This window comes from Cervus elaphus, chromosome 26, assembly GCF_910594005.1.
Source record: "Cervus elaphus chromosome 26, mCerEla1.1, whole genome shotgun sequence".
Taxonomy (NCBI): domain Eukaryota; kingdom Metazoa; phylum Chordata; class Mammalia; order Artiodactyla; family Cervidae; genus Cervus; species Cervus elaphus.
In genome coordinates this window covers 10,649,028-10,666,298 of record NC_057840.1, presented here as the reverse complement: position 1 = coordinate 10,666,298, position 17,271 = coordinate 10,649,028, and the positions used below count along the sequence as shown (strand labels likewise).

General features: G+C 41.9%; 2 protein-coding genes across 5 annotated transcripts in view; both read right to left on the bottom strand.

Moving 5' to 3' along the window:
• Positions 1-17,271, bottom strand: part of LOC122684278 — an 831,075-nt gene that overhangs the window by 568,767 nt on the left and 245,037 nt on the right.
• The window catches only part of LOC122684279 (cyclin-Y-like protein 1), a 124,411-nt gene continuing 113,192 nt past the window's right edge, over positions 6,053-17,271 (bottom strand). For all 4 annotated transcript variants that reach the window (XM_043888285.1, XM_043888284.1, XM_043888286.1 and 1 more), the window contains 4 exons: positions 16,657-16,779; positions 12,622-12,782; positions 9,246-9,408; positions 6,053-8,124 (listed from right to left, as the gene is read on the bottom strand). In XM_043888285.1, coding sequence (XP_043744220.1) covers positions 8,011-8,124; positions 9,246-9,408; positions 12,622-12,782; positions 16,657-16,779 — 561 coding nt within the window. In that variant the 3' untranslated portion in view covers positions 6,053-8,010. The remainder of the gene's footprint in view (positions 8,125-9,245; positions 9,409-12,621; positions 12,783-16,656; positions 16,780-17,271) is intronic.

The window sequence follows — 17,271 nt, the reverse complement described above, 5'->3', positions numbered from 1 at the left end:
ATCATTTGAAGACAATATTACTTCATGTTGTTAAAAACTGTATGCATAGTATGTATGTGTTGTGGGTGTATATAAATAATTTTTATATATGGGAGATTTAGTGACTTTTGATACGGGTTTGGTGCAGGTGAATTTATTACTGAGCCAAATGAGGCACATACCGAGTCAGTAGTTTGAGCCCAGGGCATTCACTACTTTTTCTGATTTCCACATATGTGTATTGCCTGTCCCATGAGGTATTGTCGATGTCATGTCAAATCCAGAACTCATAAAGCAATGCCAGTGGTATTTTATTTGTAGACAATCAACTCAAATCTATAAATTATTACTGGCAGATGATTATAATATTGAATCTCTTAACACTAACAAAAGGAAATCCAGAGCATCTTGATAAAAAGTTTTTTGTTTTGTTCCTGGAAGTCAGTAGAACAGCAGTTGCATGTGGTTATGTTAGTTTCAAGGTACTTAATTTGCTGACACTATTTCAGATAAAAAATCTGTATGTATTATATTTGTGGGAAGCTAAAATAATGGTTTGAGATTTTTATCAAATATGGAGAGTAGCTATTTATGAAAAACAAAGAAATGTCTGTTTTTGTTTCTTTGTTCCCAATATAGATAAATTTTAAAGTGCATTAAAGCAATGGTAAAGTAAGTAAAAAGATGCTACACAAGTATTTTTCTCCTCATGCTTTTTACAAAGAGACACACTGCTTTCTAAGGGATTCCCTGGAGTAGGAAATGGCAAACCACTCCAGTATTCCTGCCTGAAAAATTCCAAGGACAGAGGAGCCTGGTGGGCTACAGTTCACGGCATCTCACAGAGTTGGACATGAATGAGCATGTGCTGGCTGAAGGCGCTATGTGGATTCTAACTTAATTATCAGATTTTTCAGATATGAGTGGCAACCTTTTTGTTGATAATGAAATTAAGCAAACTCCAATCACAGAAGCAGAACTAATGAAAACATGTTTTACTTGAATATACTTCTTAGGTTTCTCCTGCCAATCCTGTGATTGTTTTATGATTCACTGGAAGAAGGGAAATACACAAGAGCAGAGGCACTGCCTGACATTGTGTTGTTTTGTCAGCTCTGTCTAGACTGCTGAAGCAATTTGGAAGCGGTGCTGTTCTGTGTGTCTGCTTGGCAGTCATGAACTCCCCAAACTTGATCATTCAATTTACAACTTGGTATGAAGGCCTCCCAGGTGGCTGAGACGGTAAATTATGTGCCTGCAATGCTGGAGACCTGGGTTCTATCCCTGGGTCTGGAAGATCCCCTGGAGAAGGAAATGGCAACCTACTCCAGTATTCTTGCCTGGAGAATTCCATGGACAGAGGAGCCTGGTGGGCTATAGTCCATGGGGTCACAAAGAGTTGGACATGACTGAGCAACTAACACCTTCACTTTCATTAAGGTCTAAACACCAGTCAAGGAGCCCAGATAAGGAGATATATATTCTCCCTCTATATTTGTGGAGTACTGGTTCCAGGAACTTTCCCTCCTGCAAATACCAAAATCCACAGATGCTCAAGTCCTTTATGTAAAATGGTGCAATATTTCCATATAACCTACACACAGTCCTTCCGTCTTCCCCCTGCATCCTCCCATATACTTTAAATCATGTCTAGATTACTTCTAATGTCTAATACAAATCCTCAGTAAGGAGTTGTTTTAAGTATAATGCAAATGGTTGGTAGTATGCAGCAAATTAAAGTTTTGTTTTTCGGAACTTTCTTAAATTTTTTCCCCAAGTATTTCCAACCCATGGTGATTGAATCCACTGATCAGAATCTGTGGGTACAGAGGACCTATTGTAAGTTGATTTAAAGTTGCCACTTCCCTGACAATATGGACAGATGCTTAGCAAACCTGAGAGAATGTAGTGTCAAAGTAAGATGAGCATTGTTAGACTGGTACACATTAGGGCATTTGAGAGAATAGAAAATACAGCAGCTGAGCTGGATCCTGGTAGAAGAGCCACTGTGCCTTCCCCATACAGGTCTCCATAGTTGACACATCTTCCTGATGCTTTCTAAGACATTGCTTATTCCCCACCAGTAGAAAAGGGGCCTGTTAGACTTGGGTGGCTAGAGAAGTAGGTCATAATGCATTTTTAGTGGCTTAGTTGCACAGCTCTTTAATTGGTCACATCCAGCAGAAGGAGAGGCAGTATAAGCGTTCTATGCATAGATTTGGGAGCTAGACTGACGAGGGACTCAGATTCCAGCTCCATCAATCATGGGCTGCTTGATCCTAGACAGATGGCTTAACCTTTTAGTACTCTCATCTTAGCACTTTCTCATCTGTGAAAGGGCGATAATGATAGTATTTATATTTTAGAGTTGAGAGGACCTGAAGGATTAAACCAGGTTAAGGTAAGTATCAATAAAATGAGGAGGAAGCAGCCATTCAGGCATGGGATGGGAGAGAATTGAAAGACTAGTTTTCAAGTTTGTGTCTGTGTAAGAATCATTGGGGGTTCCTATTAGAAATGTAGATTTCCTGGCTTCGCTCCAGGAACTGAGATTCGTTTAGTCTAGGGCCCAGGAAGTGGTTCTTTTTGTTTTGTTTGCTTGTTTAAACTTTTAGAATTATTTTAGGTTTACACAGAAGTTGCAAAAATATATACATCTTGCCCTAATATTAACATATTATCATAGCACTTTTGTTAAACTGAAGTCAAGATTATCATATTACTATTAACTCCAGACTTCATTTGGATCTCACCAGACTTTCTACTAATGTTTCTTTATCTGTTCCAGGATTCCCCTCATTTCTTACAAGTTTTCAGCCCATGAGAGGCAAGATGGTCTAGAGACCACATCTTGTGAAATACTGGGACATGTAAAGGACCAAGCAAGGTCAAACTGCCCTATCCTCATGTTGGGAAGATGAATGCAATTTTGAAGCAGAAGGGAATAAACTGGTGAGGTTCTGGAGGGGATGGGGGTGGATATAGCAGTTTGATTTTAAGCCTTGGGATGGAATTGCCTCCGTTGGATGAGAGGGGTTACCTTAAGAGTGAGGCATCTGTTCCTAACGCCAGGTGAAACAAGTTGTGGAGTCTGCACGTGGGGTTGCTGCTTAGCCTGAGGTGATACGTCTAGAATTGTGGGCAGGTCAGGGGACTGAGTGCAGCAGATGGGGAACAAGCACCTTAAGGAGGGCCCAAGCAGTTGATTAAAGGGGATCACAGGGACCAGTTAGCCTGTGAGCCATATAAATCCTGTACTTCCTGGAACCTGCTAAGGCTTTGGAAGTGGATCACAGTAGTAACCAGCATCAAGCACTGCCACATTTGGCACTAGCAGAAAATCAGAGGGTGAAGCTGAGATGATCCTGAGAGAGGCCAGTGGGAGGTGACCGAACACTCAACCTTTGCCCTTGGAAGGGTCAGTTCCCACAGGGAGGTAATACAGGGCCACCGTCTGGGGAGCCAGAAGTAAAGGTTGGAAATGAGAATGCTAGGATGAAGGAATAGATGTTTTAAGAAAAAGTCAGAACAATCTGAGTAGATATGGACACATTCTTGAGTACCTTAGGTTCTGAGGCTGTCGCTGAATTTTTCTAATATTCAAATTACTAGCTCCCTTCACATTTACCTGGGCCTTTTTTTTTTTTTTTTTTTTTTATGAAGATTACTTTCCTGTATCCATTTTATGCTTCTAACTTAGCAGTTTATCTTGCACCAATGTTATTCCTGTATTTTTGAAAAAACAGAAATGACGTGTTGTTTGTTTGGTAATTTCTTTTTTTTTTTTTTTTAATTTTTTTATTAGTTGGAGGCTAATTACTTCACAACATTTCAGTGGGTTTTGTCATACATTGATATGAATCAGCCATAGATTTACACTTATTCCCCATCCCGATCCCCCCTCCCACCTCCCTCTCCACCCGACTCCTCTGGGTCTTCCCAGTGCACCAGGCCCGAGCACTTGTCTCATGCATCCCACCTGGGCTGGTGATCTGTTTCACCATAGATAGTATACATGCTGTTCTTTTGAAACATCCCACCCTCACATTCTCCCACAGAGTTCAAAAGTCTGTTCTGTATTTCTGTGTCTCTTTTTCTGTTTTGCATACCTGGGCCTTTTTTAAAGAATGTTAACCACTTTTCATTTGACTCTGGATTCCTCTTAATTTCTGTTTCACTTTCCTAGTTCTTTCTGCATCCTAGAGTTCCCTAAACCACAAACTGGTATTCTTAAAATTTGTTTCACATTAAATTGTTCTCTCATCTGCCAAACCCATTTAAAATAGACTAAATTGCCTCCGAAACCAGACTGCACCTGTGTACAAGGGACCAGACTTTGCTGAAGGGCTCCTGGATTTTATTTTTGCTGGCAGTGTCAGGCCGGCCAGGGTGATAAGTAGCCAACAGTTGAGATCTTAGGTGATCTAATCCTTGGTAGATGCTAGGGATAATCGACAGATTCTGCACAGAAACTAGCGCTTGCCTGAGAGAGGCTCTGCCAGCCATCAGGTGCTTTACCTAGTAGCTCTGAACTCACAGACCACGGCTTCTGGGCGAGGAACAGTCCTAGTCACTCTACACGTGGTAGAAGGCTTGTGTGATCAAAGAGTTCAGGTAACCTACATGCTGTATGGAAACACTTCCCAAAACACTGCATAACCTGAAATATAGAGTGAATGATTTTCCAGTAAATACTGACTTCATCAGCACTTTTAAAAAATCAAGTAATGGTATATCTTATAAAATGGGAAAACTAACAAATGAAACATGAGTTGTTATAAAACCAGGACTTTGTAAGGTTGAATTTCAATAATGGGCATACAGGGTACTTTAGATGTGATAGAATAGGGTCATGATAGAATCTGATACAGAATGGAAAAAACTTCTCAGAAACACTGGGCCCTAAGTTGTCTTAGGGTGAACCACGTGAATTTAATGTAGAAAAATGACAATTTCATTTGGTTCATACATAGATTTGAAACCTTTGTCTTGTCCTTATAAAGTTCAGTTCACAGTATTCCAGTTAAAATTGCACCGTCAGTATATTCCAAAAACTAAAAATGAAAATAAATTTGAGTTGAGGTATTCTTTTATAGTCTTAGTACTTTAGGGAATAAACTCTTCCTAGGTATAAAATCTCAACACTACCCTATTGCCCCTACTAGGAACTAGTTTTCATGCCCTATAGTACTTATGAGAATCTTTAAGTTTTCCATTTATCAAAATGGCTGTAATTGTCTCTAGAATTAACACTGAAAGAGCAATGTTTAGTGATTCTAACTTGTCTTCAAACTACAGTCGTGTCCAAGCAGTGTTCCTACCCCCACTTTTTTTTAACCTTTGACCACTCAAGATGTGACAGCATTTCTGCTTAGTAACTGGCATATTATTACATGGTACAAACTATCTTAGTGATTTGTCATAGTTTTTCTCTCCTTCTGCACTAATTCAGATTATTTCTCCTAATCAACAACTTACCAAGAACAAAGTTAAAAGATCTGACCTTAGGTAGTGAATTAAGGTGGATGAAGACACAACAATACTATCAGGAGTGATGGAATATTGCGCGAGTGCAGTGACTAGGGTCTTAGAGAAACCTGATGGTGATCTGGTACATCACATGGCTTGTTTAACATCACCCTCTTTACAACAACCGCAGTTCTACTTCCTCTTATTCCATTTTCTTTCCTGTTCAGTGGCTTGAAATCCTCAAGTAACTCATGTTCTGATTCAACAGTATTTCTCTAACTCCTTTCTGTGTTTTACCTTTTATCTTCCAATGTGCTTTTTTCCCCTGTTGGTACAATAACACACAATTCCAAAGTGCCATCTAATGCACTATGCCACTGAGCACCACAGCCAGTGATTTTAAGTGTACTAAATTATCTTCTGGTTGAAAAGAACATAAGCCGAAGAAATAAATGCCTCTTAACTAAAGGCAACGGTCAAAGAAACTTTTGAATGGGTAGTCGGAAAATGCTTTCAGGCCTGCCTATCAGAGCGGATTGAGAACATTTGCGCTAAGCAGAGCCGTGATGTTACGTGAGCAGTGAGAAGGTGCACAACAGCCACGTATTTTAATTAAAATACTTTTATTCTTTTCTTTTAATATAAACATGAGGAAGAAAAACCACACAAGTTGTAGCATCCTTTTCAAAATAAAACTGCAATCGATACTTGAATCTCCAAGCTCCATAAACAACATTTTTTGAGGTGGTAGACTGTAATATTTTATATCCATTATTTATCGTTTATGTCTCTGTCCTTTAAAAATGATGGAACCTGTGGCACTCAATATAATGTGAAGCCTTGCTATAAAGAGAGAAAGTATTTATAGCCCAGAAATGCTTTGTTTACAGGCAAAATTCCTAGGATTATGTTTGAGAAGGTAGGAGAAAGATTTTACATAGTTGAGAACACTTTTTTTTTTTAATGTTTCACATTTAGGTGACATCATTACCAATTTCCTAAAAGACTGATTACTGGACCTCCCTGTCTTTTAATGGGCTTCCTGGTGGCTAAGTGGTACCCTGTGTTTTAAAAAGCCTGAGGTAAGGGTTCCTAAGATTTATCTTTCCTCAAGTAACAACTTGAACTGACACACCTACAGCCAGGTTAACACGCAGAACAGAAAAGCTGTTTCATGTCGCTTACTTCCCTGTCACTACTACTAGGGTCCAGTTCCTTTCAGTTTATTATCGATAACTAATGCTATTGTTCGTAATTCCTTTACCAAACCTATAAAAAAGAAACTTCCGGGCTCAAGCAGATCAACAGCCCAGCCAGGCAAAGGACTATTTTAAAAAGAGGAGGCCAGGTCTATAAAGATACAAGATATCCTCCTGAAGTCTTGGTGCAATTTGAAGCTTTGATACTTGTAGAAATATAAATGCTACAAACTTACAAAACATCACCTGAGAGTTTACTTGAATTTCTTCTAAACTCATTTAGTTTTGTAAATTTTAAACATTAAGCTCTTAATTTTAATCTTTTGTTTTAGCCTATTGTTTGCCATCTTCAAGAGGGACTGAAACAAAAAATTCAAATTAAAAGCTTAACATCTAAGATTTACAAAACCAAATGAGTTTAGAAGAAATTCAAGTAAACTTTCAAGTCACATTTTGCGTCTGTAGCATTTATACTTCCACGGCAGTGTCCTGGAGTGTCCAAGCACACTGTATTAAAGCTTAAAATTGCACCAAGACTTTTGGGACACCTTCTATTTCACTATCTGCTTATTCCTGGACTAACAGGTTGGCTGCAATTATGAAAATATCCTTTAATACAAGTATTTAACAAAGAGGAAAATCATCAGAAAATGAGAAGCACCATTAGAGTTAACAAGAAACGCAGCAGGGACCCAATAGAAGCAGGTAACAACATACTTTCTCTGCTTATGATCCCAAACATGCTAATATGCTAATAAGTAGTGCTTGCAAAAAAACTGAATGACAAGTGTTATTCAGCAGCTTTTTGGTTTAAACTGATTGCCAAAAATGACTAGCAGCTTCAATGAAATAGGGAGGAAGAATCCTTCAAAACCTAACAGTGCTACAGCAGTCTGTTCCTAAGTGGCTATATGAGTTGTCAGGAGTCCCGTGTTTGAACGGCAATACTGCACTGATTCTAAAGGAATATGCAGCAATATGGGTGAGAAAAATAGGAAAAAGTAAAAGTTATACAGTTAGTGTCTTTAAAGTCTAAAAATTTAAACTATTAAAAAAACCTCACATAGTTCACAGTTATCGGCCTACACAGTAAGCAAATATCTGTGGGTGGGTTGGGAGCTTTTAGCTTTGGAGTGGTTTTTGTAACTCTGTTTACATTAAAAAGGACAGAAGAGTGTGTTGTCTTGACAAGGTCCAGTTTTTTCCTATGACCATAACCTTTGCTGTCTGCAAGTCTCTTGAATTCAGTGTCTTTCTTCTGGGTGAAATACTAACTTTGCTGGTTTCTGAGCAGGAGAGGTGGTATTTCTCCAGTCCTTGTTACGAGGGGTTCATGATGTTACAACCCCTCACCTCTCTCTGTTCATGAGAGGATGGCATTGGAGCGCTGAATACCAATGAAATGATCAGCGCTGAAAGACCTTCTCACAGCAACTCTGCCCACTTTGTATTTGTCTTCACACAGTCTGGAGATGGCCTAAGAAAGTCAATCAGATAGAACATAAGTATAATTGGGGGAAAAAAGTTCCAACCTTAAAGAAAGCAGCATTGATAAGCCACACATCTGCATTCATTTAGGTTGACAGTTGCTGCTACTTTGGATAGCTCATATCTACACTGCTGATTCCCTAAGATAATATTCTTCAAGGGCTATGATGAGATTGCTGGGGCAGGGAGGAACATATTTAAAAACTGGGTTCCCAAAATAGGCCCCATCTAACAGCAATATGATGTTACCTACATACTAGGTCCTTAAGCATAATGAACACACCTGAGCAAAATCAGTGTTTACCCAGCTATTCAACTTCTATTCAGTCTTCATTATTTACTACACTACGAACATTTTAATGAGGGTAGGTGTGTGTTGAAGGCAAGAAAGGTCTAGTGATGAAGCACTACAAGGTGCTATTTCACATGCATGTAAATTATTGTAGAAAAATGTCTTATTTCTAAAGTACCAAGGTACCAGAAAAAGTGTCAACTTTATATGTATTCATTTCAGTTGTAAATTTTGCTGTATACCCACCAGAAATCACAAACTACTTCAAATTACTCTTCAAATCACTACTACAAATTCCTTCATCCCATGTATGTTACCACTTCCATTAAAAACCCACCTACTTTCTACATCCAGTTTCTGAACCCACATTCTAATTTCCAAGTATAGGTCTCACAGGTTAGCCCCTGATGCTTCTGGTCTAATAAACTCATGGGGCTGAACTGTGATACACAAACACACACTACAAGCTCAGGCAGTTAAGAATGGTAAGTAATTATCAATGTACATATGATTAGGGACACAATTATAAGAATTATTCCTGTATGGTTATATGTAAGTGTGGAGGTTCAAATGGAAAACCATTAAGAACAATTAAATCTGATTTAAAATATTCTGAATTATGGTTACATAAGAGATATCTGTAATTTTTTTTAAAAAATAATGTGATATCTCTGTCTAACCCATAAAAGACACAGGGAATAAGATGCCAATGGGTTAATAAGCTCTGCAAACTGTCAGTCACTGCAGAGTGTAAGTCAGCCACAGACGCTGGCTTTGGTGGCTGACAGAAAACCCAGTTAGTGAATCCCCAGTCTTACCTCTAGGCTCTGTGCTCTTTCTGTGCTAAAAGGAGCAATTGGAAAACTCAGGTTGTCGTCATCTGCTAAGGAGAAAAGGTCAAAGTAGTATCTGGCATAAACACTGGTGGAAACCTTAAGATGAAACTGGAGGAGCTCCACAAAGTGCAGTTCCGCCTCATTCCTGGGGGAGGAGAAGACAAAACCAACATAGGACAATTTTAGTCAACTGGGCTATCTTCAGAAACCCCATTCTGTGCCACAACAGCTCTAAATACAGCTTGGAAACAAATAACGGCTCCCCAGCTGGATTAATACACTCATGTTCAAACAAGGGACAGCTCTTGGTGGTTCTTCCTGCGTCCTGGCACTTGGAGTTTGGGACAAGGGGGGGAGGTTACGGCCCTCTTATGCACCCATGCTGCTGACTCGGGGGCTCATTCCTCAGAGTTCCATCAGTGCAGCTGCGCATTCATGCTCCACGCTCGCTCACACGGCCCCGCTACAGTCATCAGATGACAGGAATGATGTGTGCTGTTTACTAGCTCTGGAGAACTTGCAGACATTCCCACAGATAACAGGAAGGGGCTTATTGAAGTAGAGACACGCCAACAAAAGGAGTAGGCACATCACCACGGCAACAAATGGGGCCATGGAGAGCCACTGCTATTATCTCTGAGGGGAGAAGACTCTTGAGGCAACAAGGATTCATCTCAGATAAATAAATAAATAAGCTACACGCGATGCGAAAGGGAATCCCCTCCCCCCGCTCCAGTGCAGGGGACTGTGGCAAAGGGCAGAATGCAAGTTTCTGTTCCTCTTAATCCCAGTAGGACCAGAAGGTGTTCCTGGGACAGGATGGGATACACTTTTCAAGCTATGGGAGGCAGTAGGATTAAGGGGAGACGTCTTGGCTAGACTAAATGCACCTGAGCAATGACCCCGATGGAGCAGTTCCCCCTGCGCTCTGTCCGCCGGCCCTGACTAGGACAGAAGGTGCATAGGCACGCAGGGGGCGAATTCAATGAAGTGGGAAAGTAGGGTCCTGGGAGCAGGTCTTTCCTGTGGGACCATACACAGTCATTAGCTTGTCTAATGTTTAAGTAAATAAAATCAGAGTAAGTCTTACCACTTTCACAGCAATCACTTTAAAGAGTTAATTATATACAAATGATAAATACCCAGACAAATGAAAGTGACTTATTTTTCAAAATATTTGTTTCCTGGTTTTAAAGTGTTAATATTTTATCCATTGGTAAGTCATCAAATGTTTGATGTTCTCCTGCATGGAGAGCAGAGTGTGAGCAGAAATGAGGTTTCTCATTTGCTGAACTTTAAACCTAACTGAACCTACCTCCAAAATTAATTTCCTGTTCATATGGCCATAAGTCTATAGAAATGTAAAACAGATAATGTTTTGATAATCAGCTAATGAGGATTTAATTTATTATGGGAATAAATGCACTTCACTATCCCTTTTATATTCTCTTCCACTAATACATTTTAATTGTGTGGAAATACAGTACTTCATAGGATTAACATGTCTATTAACAGAGCTTTACTTACTGAAGAAAAAGGCATTAGAACTACAGAATACGCTTCTGCGTTTTTTTTTTTTTTTAAATGACTAGATGACTGAAGAGCATGCCATTTATAGGTGCAGCAAATTTTCTGAACAGCAGCTGCTCAATATATTCAAACAAGATACATGAATGTTAGAAAACTTTTAAGGAAAAGCTGATAGATGCCAATTTTTCAATTTAGACTCAAAATGAGACCATTACAAATAGCAGCCAACAGCAGGGGGATGAGACAAATGTGACTTGAACACTTGGCTGTAATGCTTTCCAGTTTCCAAAGATCATAAACAAAAGCAACCTATTACGAACATAGCTCCTGGTGATTCTGTTGTACACAGAAAAGGGCTGTTTACAATTAGCTTCTTCCTGTAGCTAGACACTGCCATCAGTGCTATTGGGCTCACATCTATGAACATCCACACACTTCCCTGCATGTTCTCTGATGCTGTAACTGGACCCAGAGCCCCCGTCAGCTTAGCTGCAGGTTCTGAGAAAATTTCAGCTGCCATCATGGCAGACCTGGTGTTTATGATTACACATTTTCCTTCCTTCAAGGAACCAGTTTAAAGATGGATGATAGTGGTGCTCAACGTCACCTTAGTTTCTACAAATTCCAAAAGTACTTCTACTTATCTCGAATTATCTGCCGTAACACTAAGGTGGCTACCAGCAATATCACCATGACCCTTTCTATCATCAAAGTGGACATTTTCACCAAAAGCCACTTTGACAGCTACCAACAATCACTGGTCCCTTCTCTTAGTCACAAGCTTCTTTGCTTCAGTTGTAAATATGCACTTTGGTAAATCTGAATTAAGAGTCAGGGGCAAAGGGAACAAACTCTTGCCACTGCCTGCCATGACCTTGATCGTCCTCTGCTGTTCAGTATAATAAAGAGGTGCCCCTTTACGTTTTCCTAAATGCCACCCACAAGGACATTTTTCCTGTCAAGTGAGCACTTCTAGAGTCTGCTGCAAATACCTCTCTGGTTCCTGCTGCCTCCCACCCTCGAGGCCCTTCCCTGCAGCCAGACAGCAAGCCTGATGTTTCACGCCCATGGGAGCATGCCATCTGTGAGGAACCCCCCAAGTTAACTCGAGGCCCCACCAAGTACCACTGTGGTTGCTGAGTGCCCCGGGTGAGGCCCCACTGACACTTCCTGGGCTATCTGAGACAAAGGAGTTTCCTAACTCAGCAGACCTACTTCTAAACATGGGGAACACTCCTGACAGTGGAGGAGACAGAACACAGAGATCTGAAACCTTTCTATTTGGTCATCTGTACATCATGGTTTCCGTAACAACAGAACCTTAGAGACAACCTCAGATTACAAAAGAAAAGACCTGCAAAAACAAACATACAATGTGTGACTCAAGTTGAAGTTATAACCTCAGTAGTCTGGAGGTGCTAAGATCTCAGCAGTGACCACTTAACTTCCAAGGCCAGACATGTGTCTCTTAAAAACAGACTGGACCTGGTAGACAGCTTTAAGAAAGACGTGAAGTTATTTACTGCATCATGTTGTTCTGGTAGTGAGCTTGTAAAATGGCAAAAACCACCAGAAAAGTAATTTCAATTTATCAAGCAGAATATTACAACAGTAACACACCAAGATTTAACTAATTAATGATGGGAAATACAAATGGTTATACTACAGCTAGACAGAAAGAAGTCTAATTTTATATTTATACCTAATTCAGCTCTCTGCACAATGTAACATTTCTTAAAATGTAACATATCTTAAGCTGTAAACTTTATGGGAGTAAATAAGGTATTGGAAAATGGTTAGACAGTTCACCGTAACCTTACAAACTCACATGTCCTCAAGTGTAATGTCCTTTAGGATCTGGCAGTAGTCCGAAATAGCCTTATCGTCCCAAATCTTGGAGGCAAGAAGAATGGCTCCCAAAACAATTCTTTTCCAGTTAGTGGGGCAAAGGTCGATCTCAGCATAAGTTAAAAGCCTTTCTAAGTAAACCTGCAAAAGTAGAGGACTGACCTTTGATTTTAGTTCAGTTTAAAAGCTGTCATAGAATTGTTAGGAATGATAGGTTTCATCTGTTTTTAACATATCTTTTATTCTTTGGTTCTACAGAGACTTTTGCTTGGCCAGCCAAGGCCAAAGGCCAGGTCACAGTTGTAAGGCAAATATTTCTGTCAGTCTGGTATTTCTACTCTGCCCATGTGAATTTCCAACCCAATTTTGGTCGCAGGAATGAAAGGACATCTCAGCATTCTAAAGACAGGCATTGTGTTATTACTTTCCCACTTGTAAAAGGCAGCACGTATGGCCCAGCATTGATTCAACCGTTCAGTAAATGCTTGAGTGCCTACCGTGTGCAATGTACCTACCATACTGGTGGTGGGTACGTGGCAATTTTACATAAAGCTTGAGTATGTAAAACTCTGGTAAGACTGAGCATTTCTTTATCTTCTCTTCAGAGGGTGAACTTGAAGATAATAACTGGTGGTCAAGGAGCCTCCCAGGTCAAGGAGCCTCCTTGCTGCGCCCCACAGGGCAGGCAGCACGGAGCAGCTGTGCTTTACACTCAGGGCCTCTTCAGGGAAGATTCACGCACAAAGAGCTCTTTGTTCACACCCCGATTTTTCACATCTCCATTATTTCATAACTCACTGGTCTTACATATTCTGCAACTTAGTCAATTTGTTTGGTTCTAAGGTGGTTAAGAGCTGCCGATGTCTGAATCCCTGGGGCTCCTCTAAATCTGCCAGGTAGTTTGTGAGATGACTTCATGGCTTCTTTTATATGTGTCAAATGGCTATTCTATAAAGAACCAGACCAAGTTAACAGCTGAGTAAAGACTAAAGACATAAGTTGTGATGGTGTTACCTCTGCAGAAGAAAATATATGCCATTTGACAAAAAGAAAAATGTCCCGTTATCAGACTGACAGCTCCGATCTGCCAAAGCTCTCCAAACTCAATTGTGTTTCAAACACGGTTACTGAGATTATATACTCTTAGTGAACTTCTGCACCCCACTCCCCAGAGAACTCCACACGCGCCAGTACTCTCCAAGAACGAGTCTCCCGCAGGGTCCGCCCCTCTGCTGTATTATGGCACTGACAGAGGCAGTTCAGCCTTAGGGGCAGTCCCTCAGCTTCCTCTCAGCTTCACTTTATAAAGGCAAACCTGGTCTCATTTACACCACTTGCCCTCCTGTCTCAGTGGAAGTTACACTTCTTTCTTTTCCCTGAAGCTAACTCTTCTATGAATGAAGTCAGTCCCACCTCTCATTTCTGCAGAACACTGTTCCCACAATTCATCTCTTCTTGAACAACCCCCTCTCTGTCAGAGATTTTCTCCAATGTTTTCTTACATGTTCTCAGCCCATCCGTCACCACCCCTTAGAACACTTCCTTCAGGAAATGTTCTGACACTGGCTCCTCATGACCCATCCTCTCCTTAGCCCATCTAGTCTGCCCCTGGCCGCCACTGCCCCCCTGAAACTACTGAGGCATGGTCACTGCTGCCTTCATGACAAACAGCCAGCACTCTTCATCACAGCGCCCCACTCCCCAGGCCTGCCCTCAGAGCTGAGAGACACTGCCACACGCCTGGCTGCCGGGACCAAAGACCTCCACTTGAGTTATCTCACTACCATCTGTTGGGAATTCTTATCTCCACTTTCACTGGTCACCTGCCGGCTCTGCTCTTCTGTCCGTCACTTCTGGCTTCTATCACTGCCATTGCCTCCTAACTTCTCTGCTTCCACTGAAAGCCAACCACAGTCTGTTCTCCCCAGAGCAGCCAGGAGAGCCTCTCAGATTAAGTGCACTTCACGGGCCTGCTCAACATCTGCCAGGGCTCTCCCATCAAACAGGTCACTTCTGTGGCCTGCTAGTCACGAGGCCCTGGGTGAGATGCCATCGTCCTTCTGTGCCCTCATTGCCTGTGCCTTCCCTCATTCCCTACTCTGATCACAGCGGCACCCTGCTGACCCCTCAGCACAGAACCCGCTCCTGTCTGCGCCTCGTGCTCTGCCCCCTGCCTGTGCTCTCAGGCCCCTCATCTTCCTCAGTCCAGCCAGGTCCTGGTTCAGATCTCACCTCTGTAAAGAGGCTCTTCCTGGTCTTTCTAGCGTGCATGTGTTAAGTCGCTCAGTCGTGTCTGACTCTGTGACCCCATGGACCCGTCTGGCTCCTCTGTCCATGGGGAATTCTCCAGGCAAGAATACTGCAGTGGGTTGCCACTCCCTTCTCCAGGGGATCTTCCCAAACCAGGGATGGAACCCAAGTCTCCTGCACTGCAGGCAGACTGCTTCCTGTCTGAGCCACCAGGGAAGCCCCTCGAATCTCTCCATCCCTTTACCTTGCTTTCTCTTTCTAGCTTTCACTACTACTTCAAACAGTCATCTTTTTAAAAATACTCATTTTAAAAAGTCTTACACTCTGTGGTACACCCGATACTTACACACACTGTAAATGAACCATACTCCATAAAAACTAGAGAAAAACAAAACCCTTATGTCTGCTATACTTACCTCAGAAAGGCAAGAACACTCCTCTATGCCCAGCACTTAGAACCGTGACACGGGCAGGCATCTGGTGCCCATGTATGCCCTAAGGAGTTCCTTGGCAGCACTCAGCACGTGCACCATGCTCTCCTTCTTCAAGCTCTCCTGGCAGCTCTTCTGATTCTGTCCTGGGTTTCCTACCACTCCGGCCACTCCTCTGGGGATGTGTCCTGTGAGTGCTGACAGTCCCCACAGATCTATCTTCTCCTCAACTTTTATTTAACGTACTTTCTCTGCATTTGAACAGCTACACGTAATTCCCTGCCTCTTGCTCAGCTTCGGGCTCCAATCCCATACAGTCAAATGACTGCTAGACACTGTCACTCTGCTGTCTCACAGGTCCATCGGGCTTAACTTGTCTACAAAGAAATGCCCCTCTTCCAACCCACACACCCTCTCCTGCCTGCATTTCCCAGCTCTCCACGTGCCAGCGCCACTCCCGCCTCTCTCAAGCACATGCCAACTGAGCCCTGTACCTGGCTCGCAGCTCCAAGAAAAGGCCTGCATCTGACCCGGGCCCACTGAGGGGAAGCCTCCTCTCCTACACTCTGCCTGCAGGGGCGCGGGCAGCGGTGGACGCAGGCCCTCCCTCCAGACCATGCAGCTGACCTTCCCCTATGGGTTTGCTATAGGGAGGAGTTAGGCAATCCCAACGACCTCTCAGCTGAATATGATGTATTAGTCAAATGATGAAATCTTACCACAGGAATTCAGTATGGATGACAGAAAGGTCCTCACATAGCTGGAGCTCGGCAGGCTAACCTGAGTAAAGCCTTTCCAAGCACTGCTGACACCCCAGTCCTGGGTACCTTCACACGCCGGCACCAGGGGACAGTAGAGATGGTTAACACTGTCGTCCAAGGTCAGGGAGGTGAAGGCAGTCAGTCTCAATCAAGACACACATCACACTGCCTAGGCAACACAGCCTGAGACTCAGAAACACACTGAATCTACACCTGCCGTGGGCCAGGAAGTTCAGTGATCGCCTCCATCCTACCACCCAGCACACTTTGCCGGTGTGCGCCTGTGTGCCCTGTGTGTGCATGCATCCTGAGGTGTGGAAGGAGAAACCAGAAGTCTCTCCTGCTGCCTTTAACATCAATTGTTTTGTGATGAGAAAAGCAGTGGCAACATTTTAAATCATGATGATTACTAAAGCTCAAATCTGTATGTTTTCATTCCTTTTGATACATTTCTCTTTAATAAAGTTCTGATGATCATTTCAGGAACCTACTTTCATTTGAAAAACAGGCCCATACCTTCTGTACAAGAAAAAAATTTCTAGAGATGCTTCTATTAAGAGAAAAATATATTACCAAAGTCACTATTGCACATTTAATAGTAGCCAGCTGGGCGGCACTGAAGAGAGCATACACAAATCTGTAGATGTATTTGGGTTCAGGATCATGCTGAAAGTACTCCTCCGGAACCCTTTCTCGCTGAAAGAAGAAAAAACACAGTGTTAAGTATCCACTGAAGAAAAATACTTAAAAGTACCCTCAAGATAGCAATCTTCACACGTGGGCCCACGTGCTACTTAAAATAATTTTGACTAGGTGACATATCTTGTAGTCTTTTAAATATAAACAATTGGATCCTAAAGTACCATAGTGATTCAATACTCACTACCATTCATTAAAGAAAAATGCAAGCACAACCTCAGAAAATGTATTTTCACCTTCTTCCCCAAAGAATTCTAACCAAATGCAAACTATTTTTAGGCTCAAAGTCTTGCTGATCATTGTACGTCATCAGACTTTTCTGCAGTCAACTATGAAAACACCTTTCCAGTGTCCTGTAACCAGAGGCTCTAAGAGTGTGCTCTCTTACACAGCGGTCACCAGTCACATGTGTCTACTGAGCACCTGAAGAAGTGAGTTTTTAAACCCTGTCATTTTAATTAGTTTAAAATTTAAACAGTTTTTAAATTT